Here is an 18,377-nt window from a genome sequence, read left to right as displayed (position 1 = left end):
ACAATATGCAAAACATGTTTATTAACATGATAACACATAATATAAATGGATTTAATGACTAAACGAGTTACAAGAGTTGAACCCGTTTAAATACGATTATTTATTGTGTCTAAACGGGTTTGACTGTTTATACACGAAACACATTTAGCCTCAACTCGAACCCTCTTAACTCTGTGTCGTATTTATGTCATGTTATTGTGTCGTGTCAAATATTGCTGACCCTACTAAATGCCCAATTGCTTTTGAGAATCAACAATTATTTTTCAACAATTAAATTTCAGCACTTTTCTTTCACCATTAACACTCCAAAAAAAAATCCTTAAATTGAGGCAACTTTTCTAAGTTTGGCATCCCTTTAAGGCAATAACAATAAGGCTTACGAGATAGGCTTTTCACCCCATTGTCTTTAAATTTGGTTAATCATTTGTGAACTTTGTTGATAATTGCACTATATTTATTTTATTTTTAAACTTTATTTTTGAAACTTTCTACACGCTTTTTTTTTTCTTTTTCTGAAATTATGAAATGATTTTTTATTCTATTTTTAAAAATTTTATTTCATTTTTCTTGAATTGTTTAGTTCTTTTTATTTTTCTTGAATTTTCTCAAATCTTCAATTTTTTTCTCAATCTTTGAATGAATTTTGTTTTAATTTTCTAACTTTTTCTAATCCAAATAGTAAAAGTAAAGAAAATTTTTTCTCACAAGTAGTGAGGATTTTATATTTACTGATAAATCATGTAGAGATTCTCAATGTAATATTAAAAAAAAAATTGAGAGATCCCCCAAGATAAACTACATCAAAAAATAACAAGGCAAGACTGATCAATAAGCTGAAAGTAGCAAATCAACCAATGCATAAGTTCCAACTTACTGCCAACATAACTAAGATTCCTTTGACCACTAGAAGGAGATTCCTCAAACCCATAAAATCGAAGCAGCCTTTGCTTCTGAAATAAATATTGATGAAAAGACAAGAGTCTTTAGTGGTATCCATGTGCAAAGGATTACTGTTATTAGACGACCACTTAGATTGTATTTGATAATTTAAATTAAGTGTTGAAATTAATTTTTCAGTATTTAATGAAATTAAACTTGTTTGATAACATAATATAAAATTTAATTTAACTTAATGATTGAGTAAAAAAAAAGTGTTGCAAATAATAGAGCAGCCGAGGGGAGAGCAACCAACGAGGCAAGAAAAGCAATAATTATGGACGCAATTAATTTTTACTGTGCCCTAATCCTTCCTTTTTTGTCGGTGCCGCCTCCCAACCTGTTCGGCTGCTCCTCTCAACTCACGGTACAAAAACCCTATAAGCCACCTCACCGGCTTCAGTGCCCGCTGGCAATCGCCGTTGACGACGAGCTCCGACCACGGTGCCTCTCCCAGTCTCGTTCCCATCTGTCTCTCTTAATCTCTTCTTCACCTCACTGTCGCCGACGAGCTGCTGCCGCTCCCTCACACACCCGTTGAGCTGCTGCTGCTCCTCGTCACCGAGCTCGAGCTGCTGCTGCTCCGTCTTCCGTGTTGGGTGGTCCCTGCTCCCTGCTCCCTCCCCTCAACGAGATCCCTGCCCTCCCGCCCATTGTCATTCGTATACTGGTAACTGACTTGGGTCATGCGATTATGGTTGTTCTGTTCATTAGCTGATACTGATTGACTCTTATCTTCTCAGGTACAGACTCAACGACACCGCGCCGCAGTGCCTCCTCTACTCGGCTTCGCACCAGCGCTGCGGTCCTCATCTGGTCTTTGCCTTGATCAGGTTTGTGTTCTACACAGTTCTGTGGTCTTAATTACTTGGTGATTAGTTTTGATCGGCAATGATCGTCTCACGGCCCAGGCGGGAGAATAATACTATTTAACTCTTTCGATATATCGTGTTGGCTCGGGAATTATTGGTGGCATAGCAATGCTCTGCTTTCTTATTGTGTGAACTTTGGTGCCAATTACGTTTCTAGCATGATTATGGCTGCACTTCAATGACTTCTTGCATTACTCAGACGGATTAAAAAAGATGCCCCGGAGACCAAGAAAACGCCCACTGAATCCTCGGCCGCTTACTTTCTCCCCCTTTGCTCGTTCAGCTGCTCTAGTTGCCTGCATAAACTCAGCAAAACAGCAAATTAATGAGTCAGAATATCTCATGGATACCCCTGATAAGTTAAAAGGTAATGTGATACATATGGTTTTGTCTCATTTATGCACTTGACCTGTCTTGTCCTTGGATTTTCCTCAGTAATACTATATAGAGTTCTTTTCTGAGCTCATGCACTTTTCCTTCAAGGTTTCTTATGAATTTCTGGTTATTAAATACATTGTCTTAGGTAATGGACATATCAAAAACACCCTTGAAGAGGCAAGTATGCAATCTGAGTCTTCAGATGAAGAGGATTTTGAAGTAAGAAACTTCTCATGTGGCATTTGTTCCTGGCTTGGTTTTCTTGTTATTGGATCTAATGCGGCATTACACTTGTGGAACCGTCATTCATATCTTTAGGGAGTTGTTCAAGCTGATTTTGCCTTCTTCGATCCGAAACCCGATGACTTCCATGGTGTGAAGATACTGTTGCAGAACTATCTGGATGATAAGCAGTGGGATTTGAGTGGTTTCGTGGACTTAATACTGGAGCAGACAACTGTGGGTACTGTTGTTAAGATTGAGGGGTCTGAAGATGATGGAATCTTCTCTTTTGTCAGTGCCCTGAATTTGGGCAGATATAAGGCAAGCAACTCGGAGAACTTTCATCATGTTTTTTGCCTTGCTACTTTTTTTTTTCCTCTGTCTGCTTCTTGTCGTAGTAGAATTCAGAATTCAGCAATGCATTCACTAGGGAGTAGCAACTTATTGCTGTTCACTTGTTCGGCTCTCCAAATATATAAATGCACTCTTCTTCAAATTGTAGTTTTATTGGACTCAAGCTAGACATCAAACATATAAGACATTGGCACATACCAATCATAGCATCTACATGTTGATTGACTATAGAATGTGCTGATTTAAATGATTTTAGGTTGATATGAAAGCTATCATGAGATTCATGACTTAGATTTTGTTGTTCTTAATAGGATCATAAATGCATTACCGAACTTATGGAGTACCTTCTCACGATTTGCCAAGAAAAGGATGTGATAAATGATCTGAAGTTACTTTTGGGGGAGAGAGCATGTGATGTTGGCCTCCTGGTCTCCCAGCATGTGATGAACCTTCCTCCACAGCTTCTGCCTCCACTTTATGACGCCGTCTTCGATGAGGTCTCTTGGGCTACTGAAGATGAGGTGTGATTTATATATACAATATGATGGTTGAGTTTTTTTAAACTTGCATCTTTTTCTCAGTGGAATTGGGCATGCTACTGAAATTCATTGCTTTTGCTTGACGTTTTTTAAGCCAACAGAGGACCTTCGGAGTTCCTTCGAATTCAAGTTCTATATATTAATTAGCAAACTGTACAAGGTAAATTTCTATTGTCTTTTAAGCTATACTTCTGGCTGTGCCTTTGATCTAAAATGACTTCAGAAAATTCAAATGTGCTTATAGATATTCTCCTTGATACTGTTGCAGCATAAGAGAACTGTAACAAAGAGTAAGCCAAATGGCAAAGAAAACGACACTATATATGCTAAGCCAGAAGACGAAATTTTCCATAAGGTACGAGCTCTCATTGCATCTCACTCTATGTTCAAGCATTTTGTTTCTCTGTCTTAATTTTCCTGTGTAAAAGTGCAGCTCAGCTCGTGGTCCTTCAATTTTCCCTTGCGCAAACAGCTAGTTAGCCCCGACGAGGTAAGAAGCATTTAATTCAGTTATGATTTGAGGCTGGACAGGTTACATACCTAATACTTTGTGTTCGATACTGCTCCTCAAAATTATTTCTGGGAGTTCCGCCGTTGATTAATTAGGACATAATGGAGTTCAATACCGCTGCTGAGGTTTGATTAGCTATTCAACTCCTTTAGCTAGTGAAAACCTGTGCATACCGAGTTCTTCTGTCAAGGAGATCAGAACTCATGCTCTCAATTTTTTTTTTAATTTTATATTTAGTTCGCATTATAATATGTTTGAGCTATGTGGGCACAGAAGACTTGCTGAAAGGATTTGTTTCCCTATTTTGCAGCTTAAAGATTACCGACCGATGGGGTTAGTGATGGCTGTCGGAGCCGACAAAGTTTCTACCTTCCGATCAGAATTGAAATCTTTAATTGATAGTCCTCCAGACTCCTGAGGCAGGACGACAAGGGGATTTCCTTCTGTTACACAGCCAATTTTGCAATCTGTTATGTATTTGGATCAGATTTCGAATTAGAATCTAGAGCATTGCTAATTTTCTGTGCAGAGCCCGCCTTTCTGTAGTTGCCTGGGGAGCAGGAACTGTTGCAACGTAAGTTATTGATTATTTTTTCATTGCTTTGAGAACTATTCGGCTTTAAAGACACCACTGACTAACTAGAACAGAACAGTTGCCTTGCCCGGCCTGATCAAGCTGAAAGTAGTTCGACAAGGCCTGCCGGTTTGATCAGTTGGATCCTCGACTTCCCTGAGCCATAATATTGCTAAGTCTACTTCTGCAAATACGTGGCAATCACTGTATCTCGCAAGTTGAAACAACTGAATGTGAAATATCTCGATGAGCCATAACTGATTGAGGGTAACTAGTTTGTTATGATTCGCCTCTTTTTTTACTGTTCTCCGAAGAATGTTTCATTCGCTCGGGCTATTTTTGATGGACCGGATAAGAGGCCGGATGGAATTTTTAAAATCCCAATCATGCGTTCAGTGCCAACCGAATTACAATTGGGATTGGGATATACCTAGATATAGTATTAAGTAGATAATCTAAGTAGTGGGTGGGTTAAGGGTGAATTAAGATATGATTATTTATAACAAAACAGGAATGCCATGTTTTTGTTTTAAATTTTCGAGATGTACCATTGAACATGGAGAAGCTTGGAGAAGTGTGGTGGCCCTTAATTCTGGCCGCCACCACCTGTGCGAGGTCACTGGCAACCTCGATTTACACGGCGGTGGCCGAAATCGTGTCACCACCGTGCCACTCGACCACCTCTGTCTCTCTTCGAGAAGAGAGGCTGTGGCGGATCTGCATGTGCTTGAGTGGGGTCATTTGACCCCACTTAGTTTCAAAATGTTCAAAAAAGATACCACAACTTGCACATATTTTCATAATTCTATTCAATATTTCTAGAATTTTTTAAAATAAGTCCAATTAAAAATAAATTTTTGAACTCGTTCTTTTCTGAATCTCTCTTAAATGCCAAAAAAGAGAGAGTGAAGATTGGGGTCAAAAACAATAATTCAATTCTCTCTTGAAGCTTAATTTATTATTCTCTCTTTCTTCCATTTTTCTCGTCCACACTCTCTTATGCTAGAATCCATAGATTGAAAAACTTATAAACCATATCTTAAATCTTACCGACTACTTCGTAAATTATGTTTATCTTAAATCAAGTTTTATTGTCTTGCCTCTTAATTCGATTTTATCTTCTCCATCAAAGTTTTTACTTCTCTCTCATAAATATTAAAAAGCATCTCATCGTTTATAAAACAGAAACAATTGTATGGTATTCTCAAGTTCCTTCTCCATGGACCTAACATTATATGTGATTGAAGAGATTTTCTCAAACAAATGTGAAAGAGTACATTTCAGAGTCATCGAGAAATATATAAATGAATAATTGCTTAATCACCTTTCTAAAATGTAATTTTACTTCAATTATTCTTTGATTTGTTTAACTGCTACTTTAATTTTTATTATTTTTCATGCGATAATATGTTGAATACATATTATAATAGAAGATGCTTTTACACCCATTAACTTGAGGGTCCTAAATTCGCCCCTGAGAGAGGCAACTCGCACAGGGATTAGGCCTGGCAATTCATGTCGTGTCGTGTTTATACGTGTCGTGTCTAATCGGGTTCGTGTCATCAAAGTCATAACCCGTATACGACACGATTATTAAACGGGTCAGGTTTTGGAAACACGAACACGACCTGTTTATATCCGTGTCAACCTGGACACGACACGTTTAAACCTGTTTATCGAAACGTGTCATTAGAGGTACGTGTTCGTACACGACACGATTATAACCGGTTACCCGACACGTTAACACGATCCGTTTATTCGATTAGTCCGGTTACACGGACACGTTAACACGACCCGTTTATCCGATCAACTCGATTACACGGACACGTTAACACGACCCGTTTATTCGACACGTAAACACGACCCGTTTATTCGACACATTAACACGATTACGACCTGTTTATTCCGAACAGAAATTTCTAAAAAGTTAACCATGCTCATTTCATTCATAGAAATGAATCATAATCTAGGAAGTACAAATATCATGATATGTAAGTCTAGTCTTAAAATAGATCACAATAACTTATAATAGCATCATATCATTAATTCTTCCAAAGTAGGTAGCATTGTTCAGCTGCTCACGGTGAATGAAGTTACCCCAGCTGCTCATCCGGACGAGCTTGTGAAATCTCTGCATTCAGAGTTTGATGAAAGGATGCATCATCCACATAGGGCTGCTGGAATTCTTTCAGGTACGAAACTTGGAACGGTGAGGGAATCAAAGAGATTAAACAACCATTGATCGATGAATCTGGACCACGCACATTCCCGGGTTCACCAACCAGATCAACTACATACTCCCTGTGAAGAAAAACATTTATTAAAAAAACAAAAGAGAACAGCATAAAGTCTCTTCAGAGATAAACTTTTGGCCAACCACAACAAAAGCTACATTCTGTCACCAAACTATCCTGCTCAAGCTAATTGCCTCAACTACTTTAATTAAAAAAAATGTCTCTTTGAACGTATTACTGCTTGAAATTTCTGTGCTTGAGATAAACACGGCAGAACAAAAGGTATCATACTACAGTCTAATTATATATGCCAAGTCAGTAGACAACGAAACAAGAAGAAATGATAAATCTTAAAATGTTTACATCCCAACTAAGTACAAGAAGCCTAGAAATGATTTCCCATCCTCCGATCTCCAGAACTGATCATCTCAAAGCACGGAGCTAAAACAAGCGAAAGGAAGACAACCACTACAACTCTAGCAGAAGTCATCTTGCAAATGGAAAATAAAGCCAACAGAAACTCTTCCTTCTCGGGCATGACAAAGCCCCTCTCAACGAACTCCAAAAACAATTCTTACCCCTATTCAACGAATAGGGACTAAGGTTCCTATGATTGAGAATGGCTCTCTAAACTATGGATAAAGAAGCAATGACTAAAGACCCACACATTACGAAACCTGAAAAACTCTGAACCAATTTCTACAAGCGGGCCGAGCTATCCTAGGGCAACAGTGTTCTACTGCAAAGTGCTGCGGAACAGAGATGTCCGGGAGCAGCACAATTGATTTTGCTTCAAGGGAACGGGTCATATGGGAACTGAAGATCCTCAATGACCAGATAGTGAAGCGTTAATTAAACTTTTGTATACCAACGATGTAACCCATCCATCCCAACATACATTACCCAGATCAGTACAGCGAGAACCAACAGCAAACACAATTCGCTCCTCGGGTTACTCATATATATCAATTTGGAATTAATTACTTAGTACTAAATCAAATCATGTTTGCGAGTTTCTCCTATTATCATAGCCGGATTTCAAATGTGCAAATGTCCCAACTTTTTTCGACATTACGACAGCAGCGAGTCCGGCTAATGAGCAAAATCCATTCAGCTCAAACCCACGATATGAATCACAGAGAGGCATGGAATTGAATCCATCGGAATTGAGTCAAAGCAGCAAAATTTGCAGCAGTAACGAAAGCTCCAGAGATCCATATGGCTAGCAGAGTTCACAGATCAATGTAAACAGAGAAAGGTAAAATTGCTAAGAAAAATCACCTAAGCGGTGAGCACGACGGCGCCACCGGCCTCCTTGATTTTCTTCTCGGCGGTCTTGGACACGAGCTTGGCCTTCACCACAATCGGCTGCTGCTCTGGCAGAACGCCCTTCCCGAGGACCTTGAAGTACCCGAACTGAGTGAAACCAAGAAAAACAGAACGGCGAAGCGGATCGTGGACGCTTGGACGGTGGAGCGGTGGAGGATTCTTCAATTTCTTCTACTAACAATGGAGCCGTGGAAGGCCTGGAGGCGGAACCAAAGGAGGAAGGGCTTACGGGTTAGGAATTTAGGGTTATAACAGGAAGTCAGGAACGGGAAGGCAAGAATGAAAACACGGCAGGAGGAATTTCAAAATTAAGGTTAGTGGAAGGGTATATTGGTAAATTCATTTAGATAAACGGGTTAACGGGTTACACGATTAAGTAACACGATTAAACACGTCTAAATAAACAGGTTTAATCGTGTCTAATTGGATTATGCGGGTTCAACCCGTTAAGACACGTTTATTAACCGTGTCTAAACGGGTTCACCCGTTTAGACCGAATATCAAAAAACCTCAACCCGAACCCGTTTAACTTCGTGTCGTATCCATGTCGTGTTATCGTGTCGTGTCAAATATTGCCGGCCCTAACAGGGATCACGAGCGACCTCGGGGGTAGTGGGAAGCAACCACCGCCCCTTTCCCTCCAACTCTGTCGAACAATCATTTTTTTAACTAAAAAATTTTAAAAATAATAGTTTTGGATAAACAAAATTAAAAAATTATTAAGCTATTGGCATTTTTGTATTTCACTTTCATATCCCAATCCCAAACCATAAAATACACCAAACACTTCGATTAAGATATTGTAAATCCCACATATGTATGACCCTATCTCATCCCATCCCAATCCTTGTCCCAAACTCGACGATCAAACATAGCCTTGCTCATTGCTAAAAGGATTAGGCTGGTCAGACTAGGCTAGTGTCATGGGCGCAAAGTTTGGAGCCTGTGTGAGCGTCCAGGGATCCATGTATTGAGGCTTCCTCGACCTTGCCCTCCCTAGGGGTTGACAAGCTAACAGATAATCCAACGATAAGGAGCACAAAACTCGGAGTATATACTTGTAATATCGCAGCTCATATTGGCCCACGTACAATGAAGGCAACCAGTATACGTTTATAAAAACCCTATTGTTGCACTTGGGGAGGGAGGGACTAGAATGCTAGTTCGTGATGTTCTCCCCCACTCAATCTGCAAACGTCCTCGTTGTGGGGTTGTCCATGCAGCTATCCCAACTCTTCGACGTCGCCTTCAGCCTTCACCATACCCTTGTGGTGTCAGTCCCTCAGTAACTCAGTGTCAACCAAGCGAACTCCCCCACGAATAAGGACACGGTAACACATTAGGCTCCTTGACTATGCACTCCTTCGCTAGGTGTTGTTCGATGTGTCTTCCCAAGCCTGTCAACCAATTAGATCGGTCCAGTGAGACACCCTGCTAAACGAAGACCAAAGGCTCTCGACATCCAAGCTTGGAGTCTCAATGTTCTCCTTCCACAGGAACACACTCCCCCACTTGAGCCAAAGCGTCCCCATGCTTCCTGTTGTATTCCTCGTCAACCCTGTGTTGTCATGGATTCCTCTCACTAAGGCAAACTCTATTACCACTTGTCATGGGCACAAAGTTTGAAGCCCGTGCGAGCATCTAGGAATTCATGTCGAGGCTCCTTGGACCTAGCCCTCCTCAGGGTTAACAAGCTAACATGGATAATTCAACGATAAGCAGCACAACACCCAAAGTACGTACTTGTAATATAGCAGCTCATATTAGCCAACGTACGATGAAGGCAACCGCATGATCATAAGAACCTTATTGTTGCACTTGGGGGAGGACCTGAATGCCAGCCTGTGACACAAGTTTGAAAATAAATGAATTGTGTAGTTCAAAGATCAAATTTTTACAAGCAGTCAAGAAAAAAAAACTTTCACAAGTTGAAGACCAAAATTAAAACTTTCTCTAATAAAAAACTTTATTAAATGCATTGGATGAAGGCGAACTAAAAAAAATGAAAATGATTAAAATAGAAAAGTGTTTAGGGATATATAATGTAAACAATAAAAAAATAAAAAAGAACTATAATAGGAAAGTATTCAAAACTTATAACCGAAAAAAGAAAAAAAAAACGAGACTTCTGCTAATTGGCTTCCATACTCATTGGCTTATTAAAAACTGCAAAAAGTTTCTAGAATTGCGAGAATAAATAGGTAGCGTAAGTTTAACAATCTCACTACTACTTAAATTGTTGTTGTCTATATAAATAAAATAAGGTTGGAGCAAAAGCCCTTTATTCATACGATATGACCTTCCATCTTTAATTTACGACCCGATGGTCAATTATGTCTCCATTAAAAAAAGACACACTTGATCTGATTATATAATTATAAAGAGTTTGCCAATATCAAAGTCCGATAATGATTATATCAATGTATTAAACAAAAGAGACGGAAAAAAAAAAAGAAGAGCCAGCTTAGTAGCGTTAATTATTCAAGCAACAATTTTTTTGTTTTTTAAATTGAAAAGTTCAAGAGGCAATTTATATTGTACTACTTCCCTCCGAACATAATCAAAGTGCCCGTGTTATATGAAATAATTTTCAGTCACGTCGCAGCATCATGTGCTTGTCATACAAGTGGTTCACGTCGAGGAATGGGCGACCGCCGGAGGGAGAACCATAATTTATCATTGGCTCGGTTTTTAATAACAATTTTGAAATTTAAACTTAATTATTATATAATCAGTGAAATTTGACTTCTAAAAGGGGCCGTTTCATTCATTCAAACGTGGACAAAAGACAACAATGATAAAATGATGGCGTGTTGTCTGCGTGGAAATTAATGTATTTCAAATTCCATGTAGCGGATCAGTGGAAATATTTTACACATGCTAGGGTTTTGTTTTTGTTTTAGAGTTAATGACTCAATAAAACATAAACTTTATTCCCCTTTTTAGTTTTGTAACTTTATTTTTTTTGATAAAAATGCATGAACTTTGATTTTTTGTCACGTTAGACATCTTTATCATTGACAAATGTTGTCACATCACATCAGCAAAAATTTAAAAAATAAAAATAAAATAAATACTTTGATCAGAGAAAGGGTGGGGGCACCCGGTCGACCATCGCCTATCGCAAAGGGCATCGGAGATCTCAATGAATGGGGGGTGGCTGGAGTTGAGACCCCACTCGCTAGAATCGGGATAATTCTCAAATTTAGGGTTCTCCCGACTCCAGCGGGTGGGGCCTCGATCCAAGCCACCACCCCCCTATTGGAGCCAGTGGTGACCCCTATCGGAGGTAGTGGTCGGCGTTGGGCAGTGGGCAGCCGGGGGTTCCCACCCTTTTTCCGATTGTACGGACCCGAATGTTGACTCTCGTCGGGGCCCGCATTGCGCGCTTTTGGATCGCGCGGCTTGGTCGGAACGTCCACCTTCCCGCGGGGGCGCGCGTCGGACACGCGTGAGAGAAGGAGTCGCCACTTATCATTTTACGACCCGAAGGTCGAGGGCGGATAAGTTACTCTGGGTCTAGGGGTATGGAACACCTAGTTTGTTGTTAAGGCATTGATCTGTGCGGAACCGGAAAATCCGTGTTCGGGGGTTCATGTTACGTGCGGGCCTATATCCCGCACGCCCTTTCGGTACTCTGGTTTGCTAGGCTTGCATGTTTTATTATTTACCGCGTGAATTAAGCTGCACTCGGCTCGCACATTTTGACACCGGATATTCGATGAACCAAACGATGTCGGTTGAGAAGCCGGGAGAGAAGTAAATCTATATGTCGGGGAATTGGTTCACAATCTTGCGTTACAGTTCATCGAACCATGGAGGTTGAATCCCTGCGTGAACCAGAACCGCGATATCTTGGATTCACTTGTGTCTGGGCAAGCATTAGACCGATTCGATTAATTCGACTCTCGGACCGTTTGCTCACCGACTGGAATTCTTACAGAATAAATGCACCAAATAGAATCCTTACAATGCTCTCAAAAACAATAAATACAAATTGCAAAAGGGTCGAATTCCAGTCGTTTTGCGTTCGGTTATTATTCCACTCTAACTCACCGTGAGTTTAGGGAAAAGACCGAAGAACTGAAATTCAATGAACGCTCTCACAGAATAGGGCGTTGGACCCTGTGAGTGTTGATTAGGGTGTTGGACCCTGTGCTCGATGATTAGGGCGTTGAACCCTAATATTATTCGGCCTAGGGATCAGGCTCGACCCGCATGGCAAACAGGTGCGGAAAGATAACACGCAACATGTTAATAATAGACAAAGTGTTTGTTATTGTCGTGTTTACGTGAATTAACAGATTATTAACCCAGGGGTGTTTTTGCAAGCAAATGCCATATGCTAAACAATCAAACATGTGCCAACGTTTTAGCATTCGGCTTTGTTTTGAGAACTTGACAAAGAGAGTCAAATCTCAGGTGTGTGAATCGCTTTTACAGTTGTTCTGTATTGTGACACTGAATTACCACTGAATTAACCAAACTCGTGTTTTGACTCTAGATTTGGAATCTAGAATTCCTCCTAACCATTATCTAGTGTTTGGTTAGGTCGAGTGAAAGGTTAATCAGCATTTCACAGGTTTTCTGACAAGGATCAACTGTTCTAGTTACCCGAGTCTATGTTAGGATAGCAGAAACTCATCAGTTAGATAAGAAAAGGCTATGCAGATGAACCTGCACCTGAACAGGTAGCCCGTTCTTATCCCGTACTGTAGTGTTTCTATTATGCTAACCCTAAAGATGTCGCGGGGTTGTGAAAAGATGATTTTGCCCTTTATTTGAAAATGGTTTTCAGAAAAAAGGGGAAACATCACAGTGCGGGCCACCTCGGCCTGTAGCCGGTGTCGACCGATTCCCTGGATCATCCAGGGTTGTGCAAGAACCCTGAAAAAGCCAAAGAATCGGTTGATCTGTCCGGAAGTGATCCAGAAAGATCTTCCGTATCTTGACATGAGTTACCTGAAATCAAGTGAAAACTCAAGTTGAGACACAAAAGCCCTTTTTAGACGTCCATGCCACGTCGGACCGCGCGTTTCGGGTTTTGAAATTGATAAGTTTAAAAAGGGCACCAACATCCTTTGACGACTCGTCGACGCGAGTTATCAGTTAATGTCCAATTCGGGTAAACTTTATCAGTATGAAGTGAGTTTAATCGTGTGAGCGTTCCGATTAACCCGTTTGTGGAATTAATGCTTAAGGGTTGTGCCGAATGCATTAATTGTGAAAACGATTCGCGACTCGACGACCAAGACGATTCCATAAGGATCGAGAATAATTTGGTCCAATAACCGAAACTATCCTCATAACCAAATGGACCCGAATGAGTCATCGATACTCGAATCCATGCATGCTTTGTTTAAAAGAGTCTTTACATGATATTTTAATATGGGAATCGTAAAGACATTGAAGTAAAACTTCACATCATCCGATCAACAAATTAAACTTGAGATAAGGAATTCATTCTTGACTCAAGGAAGGCCAAGAAGCCCTCGGCTTCATCTTGTGAAGGGTGGCCGAAGGTTCTCATGGCTCTATCCGAGTCACGAACGATTTCCTAATCGTGGTTTAATTATTTCTCGCATGCTCAAACATCGACCGTGATAAATAGCACCCTTTTTTAACAAAAGCCGGCGTTATCACGATTTGTTTAGCTCATTCAAACATACAAACATTTACAAACGTGTTAATTAAGGAAAAGAATAACATAACACCGGCTTCATGCATGCAATAATGATAAACAAACTCGGAAATTAACTTGAATAGGCTAAGGAGACCGATCTTAACCCGAAAAGAGCAATTTAAATCTCAACCCTCTCCTTTAGAGAATTGGCCGAGACTTAATGTGCCATAATAGGGTCGGGATAGTCTTCTTTATGATGATCCAAGCCCCTTTCCGACATGGTAGCAAGTCCTAAGATAGTGTACGTGTATAATATAACATAAAATTGCATAAAAATTAAATCTTGTGAATGAAACATGCATGAAAACACCATAATACTCCATAGCCATGCAAAAATATAAAAAGTCCTAACTCCTCTAAGTCGAAAGTGTTTTACCTAGCCTCGGAATACGAGGAAAGAGTCGGGGAAGTGTTTGAGAGTCGGGTGACTCGGTGGAACCCTTAAAAGGGTATTCGGGTGCAAGGATGGACGTGCACGGGCACGGTCGAGCACGGTGACGGGAGCTAGTGGGCACGGACAGGCGCTGGTGGTGGGCGCGGGTGTGCGCGGTGACAGGCGCGGGCGTGCGCGGATGACAGGCACGGGCGTGCGCTGGTGACGGGCACGGGCGTGCGCTGGTGACGGGCGCTGGCGTGCGCGGGCGATGGGCGCCGGCGTGCGCTGGTGACGGGCGCCGGCGTGCGCTGGTGACGGGCGCGGGCGTGCGCGGATGACGGGCGCGGCGTGCGCGGGTGACGGGCGCGGGCGTGCGCTGGTGACGGGCGCGGGCGTGCGCGGATGACGGGCGCGGCGTGCGCCGGTGACGGGCGCGGGCGTGCGCGGATGACGGGCGCGGCGTGCGCCGGTGACGGGCCCGGGCGTGCGCGGATGACGGGCGCGGCGTGCGCTGGTGACGGGCGCGGGCGTGCGCTAGTGACAGGCGCGGGCGTGCGCGGGTGATGGGCGCGGCGTGCGCTGGTGACGGGCGCGGGCGTGCTGGATGACGAGCACGGGCGTGCGCGGGTGACGGGCACGGGTGTGCTGGTGAAGGGCGCGGGCGTGCGCTAGATGAGGAGCACGGGAGTGCGCGGGTGGCGGGCACGGGTGTGCTGGTGAAGGGCGCGGGTGGCGCTGGATGACGAGCACGGGCGTGCGCGGGTGACGGGCGCGGGTGTGCTGGTGAAGGGCGCGGGTGGCGCTGGATGACGAGCACGGGCGTGCGCGGGTGACGGGCGCGGGTGTGCTGGTGATGGGCGCGGGTGGCGCTGGATGACGAGCACGGGCGTGCGCGGGTGACGGGCGCGGGTGTGCTGGTGATGGGCGCGGGTGGCGCTGGATGACGAGCACGGGCGTGCGCGGGTGACGGGCGCGGGTGTGCTGGTGATGGGCGCGGGTGGCGCTGGAGACGCTCGGTGACGGACGTTGGTGACGCCCGAGGGTTGCGCTCGGTGACGCTCGGTGACGGGCGCTGGCTGCGCTCGGTGACGCTCGGTGACGGACGCTGGTCACCCGAGAGCTCCAACTAGTCCCGAGATGCGGGATGGGACCTTCAAGAGTCGGGTTGGACCGTTGATGGGTCGGTTTTGAGCTGTTTTCCGTTGAACAGACCCGAATGGCATCAAACAGACCCGGCTGAAATATTGGACAGACCCGACTGGCACAAGTCGGGTCGGACGTCGCCACGGAGGCTCCCGATGGAATTTTGAGGCAAGGTCAGTGGCTCCTGACTCCTAACGGACCCCCGGAGGTGACTGTGGTGGTCGTTTGGTCCCAGAGTTATCGGGTCGACCCGTACAGCCCTGCAAAGATCACGGAAAACAGAGTACGTCTGGAAATTCGGACCCGTCTGGCACCAGTCGGGTCGGACGTCGCCACGGAGGCTCCCGATGGAATTTTGAGGCAAGGTCAGTGGCTCCTGACTCCTAACTGACCCCCGGAGGTGACTGTGGTGGTCGTTTGGTCCCAGAGTTATCGGGTCGACCCGTACAGCCCTGCAAAGATCACGGAAAACAGAGTACGTCTGGAAATTCGGACCCGTCTGGCACCAGTCGGGTCGGACGTCGCCACGGAGGCTCCCGATGGAATATTTGAGCAAGGCCAACGGCTCCCGACTGCTAACTCACCTCTGGAGGTGGCTGTGGTGGTCGTTTTCCGAAAAGAGTCTCGGATCGACCCGATCTGCAAGAAAACCCCACAAACAGTCAGAAATTTCGACCCGACTGGGCAGTCGGGCTGTTTCTTCTTCCTGGGGTTAAACCGACGGGTGTTTCTTGGATTGCTTGACTTCTTGACACCCTAGGGTTGTGTGGGGAGGTGTTTGATGGGTTTTGGTAGCTCAAACCGACTTGGAAAGGCTTGAAACCCGGTTTGACATTTTTTACCCGAGAAGGACCAAATCTGTCCAGATTTTGTTCAAGGCTGGTTCTATGGCTTAGAGGCTTCAAACTTAAAATCTAAGTTCAGAAATGGATAGAGGGGCTCGAAAACATGTGGGATATGAAGTTTGGTAAAGTTTGGATTCAAGCCGGGATGGATTCCGACTTAAGACTTTGCCCGGTTTTGCTTGGTTTTGCTTGCTGGAAATGGCTGAAGCTTGCTGCGGTTTGCTATGGAGTTTGAGAGCTTTTGAAGAGTGAGAAATGCTAGAGAGAGAGTGTTTTTAAGGTCCCTTAAGTTAATGACATTTGGACAATATATAGAAAAGCTTAAATGCAAGATTAGTGAAGAAAAGTGCAATTAGGGCCATGGATTAGTGGAATCCGAATTTCTTAAGGAAATATCAAGCTCAATCCTCATCCATTGCATTAATGGAGAAGAGATAAGAGCATTGATGGCTTGGATGGGAAGTTGGAGTGTTGAATTGAAACACTTAGATATTTTGCAAAAGGAAGACAAATGCAAGTTGTCTTCTTGGCTTGAAGAAGAAGATGACAAGAGACATGGAGGGCAATGGGCATGGGTGAGGCGGCAATGAGTTGGCCGTGGGTCCCACGGGTCGCGAGGTAAGTTCGGGCCAAAGTTCGGGTCTCGATTGGTCGCGCATTCGAAGTTCGTGGTTCGAATTGAACGTCGAATTGTCGATATACGCGAGAAAACGGAGTTAATGAGCCCGAGATTGACATTTTTCATGGAGAAATGTCCCGGATGTGTGCGAGGCTCGGAATCCGGTTTTGCTCATTGCAAGTGACCAGGGCGAAGTTGTCCGCTTCTGACAGCATATCTTGTGTCCGCATCTCACGTTGGTCATTTTGGCGTAAGTTGTCAAACCACGTGAACAATCATCCCTGAAGCCGGTAATGCTAACGTGGGGCCGGAGACGTCCTAGGAGGCCGAGACTGGTTTTCTCAAGATGACTTCTGAGTTGTTTGGGCACTCCGGAGATTACTGTAATCTCTGTTTGTCAAGATTAGACCTCCAAGGACTTGAAGAGTGTATCTGAGACCTCTAAAGCACTGTTTGAGAGATCTAGATGAGTTGTGTGAATTATTCCGACGACTCCACATTGAGCCTTAAGAAGGCTAGCATTGTGTAACGTAAGCATTCGGCGTCAAATTTCCCCAAAGAGGACCTCCGGATATGGATTTCCACTGAAAATGGTCATTTCCGCTCTTCGCAGGTTACTCGGGAAACCGCGAAGGGTTTTGCTGTCTGTTTTGCCCAATTGTGAATGTCTGCTAGAGTTTTCTGGGCAATGCAGTATGAACTTCGTTTGCCGTAATTCCATCAGACCCTTCTCCGGCTATGCTCTTCTGAAGAGGGGTATGCTTGTTTTGCCGTTCGGAAGTCATTTGAAGTGTCTGTGTGACTTCCAAAAGACAATCTGAAGCGTTGTTCCTACTCTGTGTGCTGATGGGGCATGGCCGCGTCTGATATTTGGAATTAACTTTTCTCCAGGAAACCGGCATTTTTGGACTTCCACTGAAAAGTTGTCTGTATACAGAAAGTTGTTCTGTATAGAACAGATGATTTGCAAAATGCCTTTGGGGACACTTTTCATCTATTTGGCACTGGTGTGGATTTTTGGAGTCCAATATTCACTATCTTCCGATGACCGAGCGAACTATCGGAAAATAGTGCCGTCCGTGTAATACACTGAAAACGCCGGTTTTGGACATTGTTGAGTTCTTTGGTCGCTCTGTTCCCCTTTGGTGACCCCTAGAGTCCTTCTGTCATGTCCATGGGCCATTTGCTCAATTTTGCCAACTTGAGGATGAATAGTGATTTCTTGCTCTGCCGAGCCGTTTTCTGTATTCTGCTCAAGTCGTGGCTTGGGTCATTGCTAATATCATTGTTTGGAATGGTGAGCCAAAATGGGGTGCTGACAGCTTGCCCCTCTTTGACTGCTTGCTCGAGTAGAGGATGCAATCAAAGATTTCAAAAGCACCCCAGTTTGATAGCAATGATCAAAATGGAATTTCCTATATGGCCCTCTCCTTTTTGTTTTGGATATGTAGGATGTTGTACCTAATAAGAGGGAATATGGTGAGATGTGCACAATAACATGTAGAGTTCGGAACAAAGCTGAAACAGGCAATTAAAGTCGGGACTGACCCGACGGGGACTGACCCCAATGCAAGAAAAGTAATCGGGACTGACCCGAAGGGGACTGACCCCAATGCAGGAAAAGTAATCGGGACTGACCCGAAGGGGTTTGCAATATGCACGAAAAGTAATCGGGACTGACCCGAAGGGGACTGACCCCAATGCAGGAAAAGTAGTCGGGACTGACCCGAAGGGGACTGCAATATGCACGAAAAGTAATCGG

The 18,377-nt window shown here is 43.7% G+C and overlaps 1 protein-coding gene across 1 annotated transcript; it reads left to right on the top strand.

The window, feature by feature from the left end:
* The first annotated feature begins 1,217 nt into the window (after positions 1-1,217).
* Positions 1,218-4,424, top strand: LOC116201029 (protein BCCIP homolog). The gene is made up of 10 exons (XM_031532094.1): positions 1,218-1,606; positions 1,680-1,769; positions 2,008-2,175; positions 2,332-2,405; positions 2,505-2,729; positions 3,074-3,283; positions 3,396-3,461; positions 3,570-3,656; positions 3,735-3,791; positions 4,123-4,424. Exons 3-10 carry the CDS (start codon positions 2,022-2,024, stop codon positions 4,228-4,230), a joined length of 981 nt encoding a protein of 326 aa, XP_031387954.1. The 5' UTR covers positions 1,218-1,606; positions 1,680-1,769; positions 2,008-2,021; the 3' UTR covers positions 4,231-4,424.
* The last annotated feature ends 13,953 nt before the right edge of the window (positions 4,425-18,377 follow it).

This window comes from Punica granatum, chromosome 3 (assembly GCF_007655135.1).
Source record: "Punica granatum isolate Tunisia-2019 chromosome 3, ASM765513v2, whole genome shotgun sequence".
NCBI lineage: Eukaryota > Viridiplantae > Streptophyta > Magnoliopsida > Myrtales > Lythraceae > Punica > Punica granatum.
The sequence above is the reverse complement of the archived record's forward strand: the minus strand, read 5'-3'. Positions and strand labels throughout refer to the sequence as shown.

What these genes read in the sequence shown, in the direction of transcription:
- LOC116201029 (XM_031532094.1), top strand. Translation starts at nt 2,022, where the DNA reads ATGCCCCGGAGACCAAGAAAACGCCCACTGAATCCTCGGCCGCTTACT. An exon ending in CAGATGAAGAGGATTTTGAA is followed by an intron (nt 2,406 to 2,504) that starts GTAAGAAACTTC and finishes TCATATCTTTAG; the next exon opens with GGAGTTGTTCAAGCTGATTT. An exon ending in AGCTAGTTAGCCCCGACGAG is followed by an intron (nt 3,792 to 4,122) that starts GTAAGAAGCATT and finishes CCTATTTTGCAG; the next exon opens with CTTAAAGATTACCGACCGAT.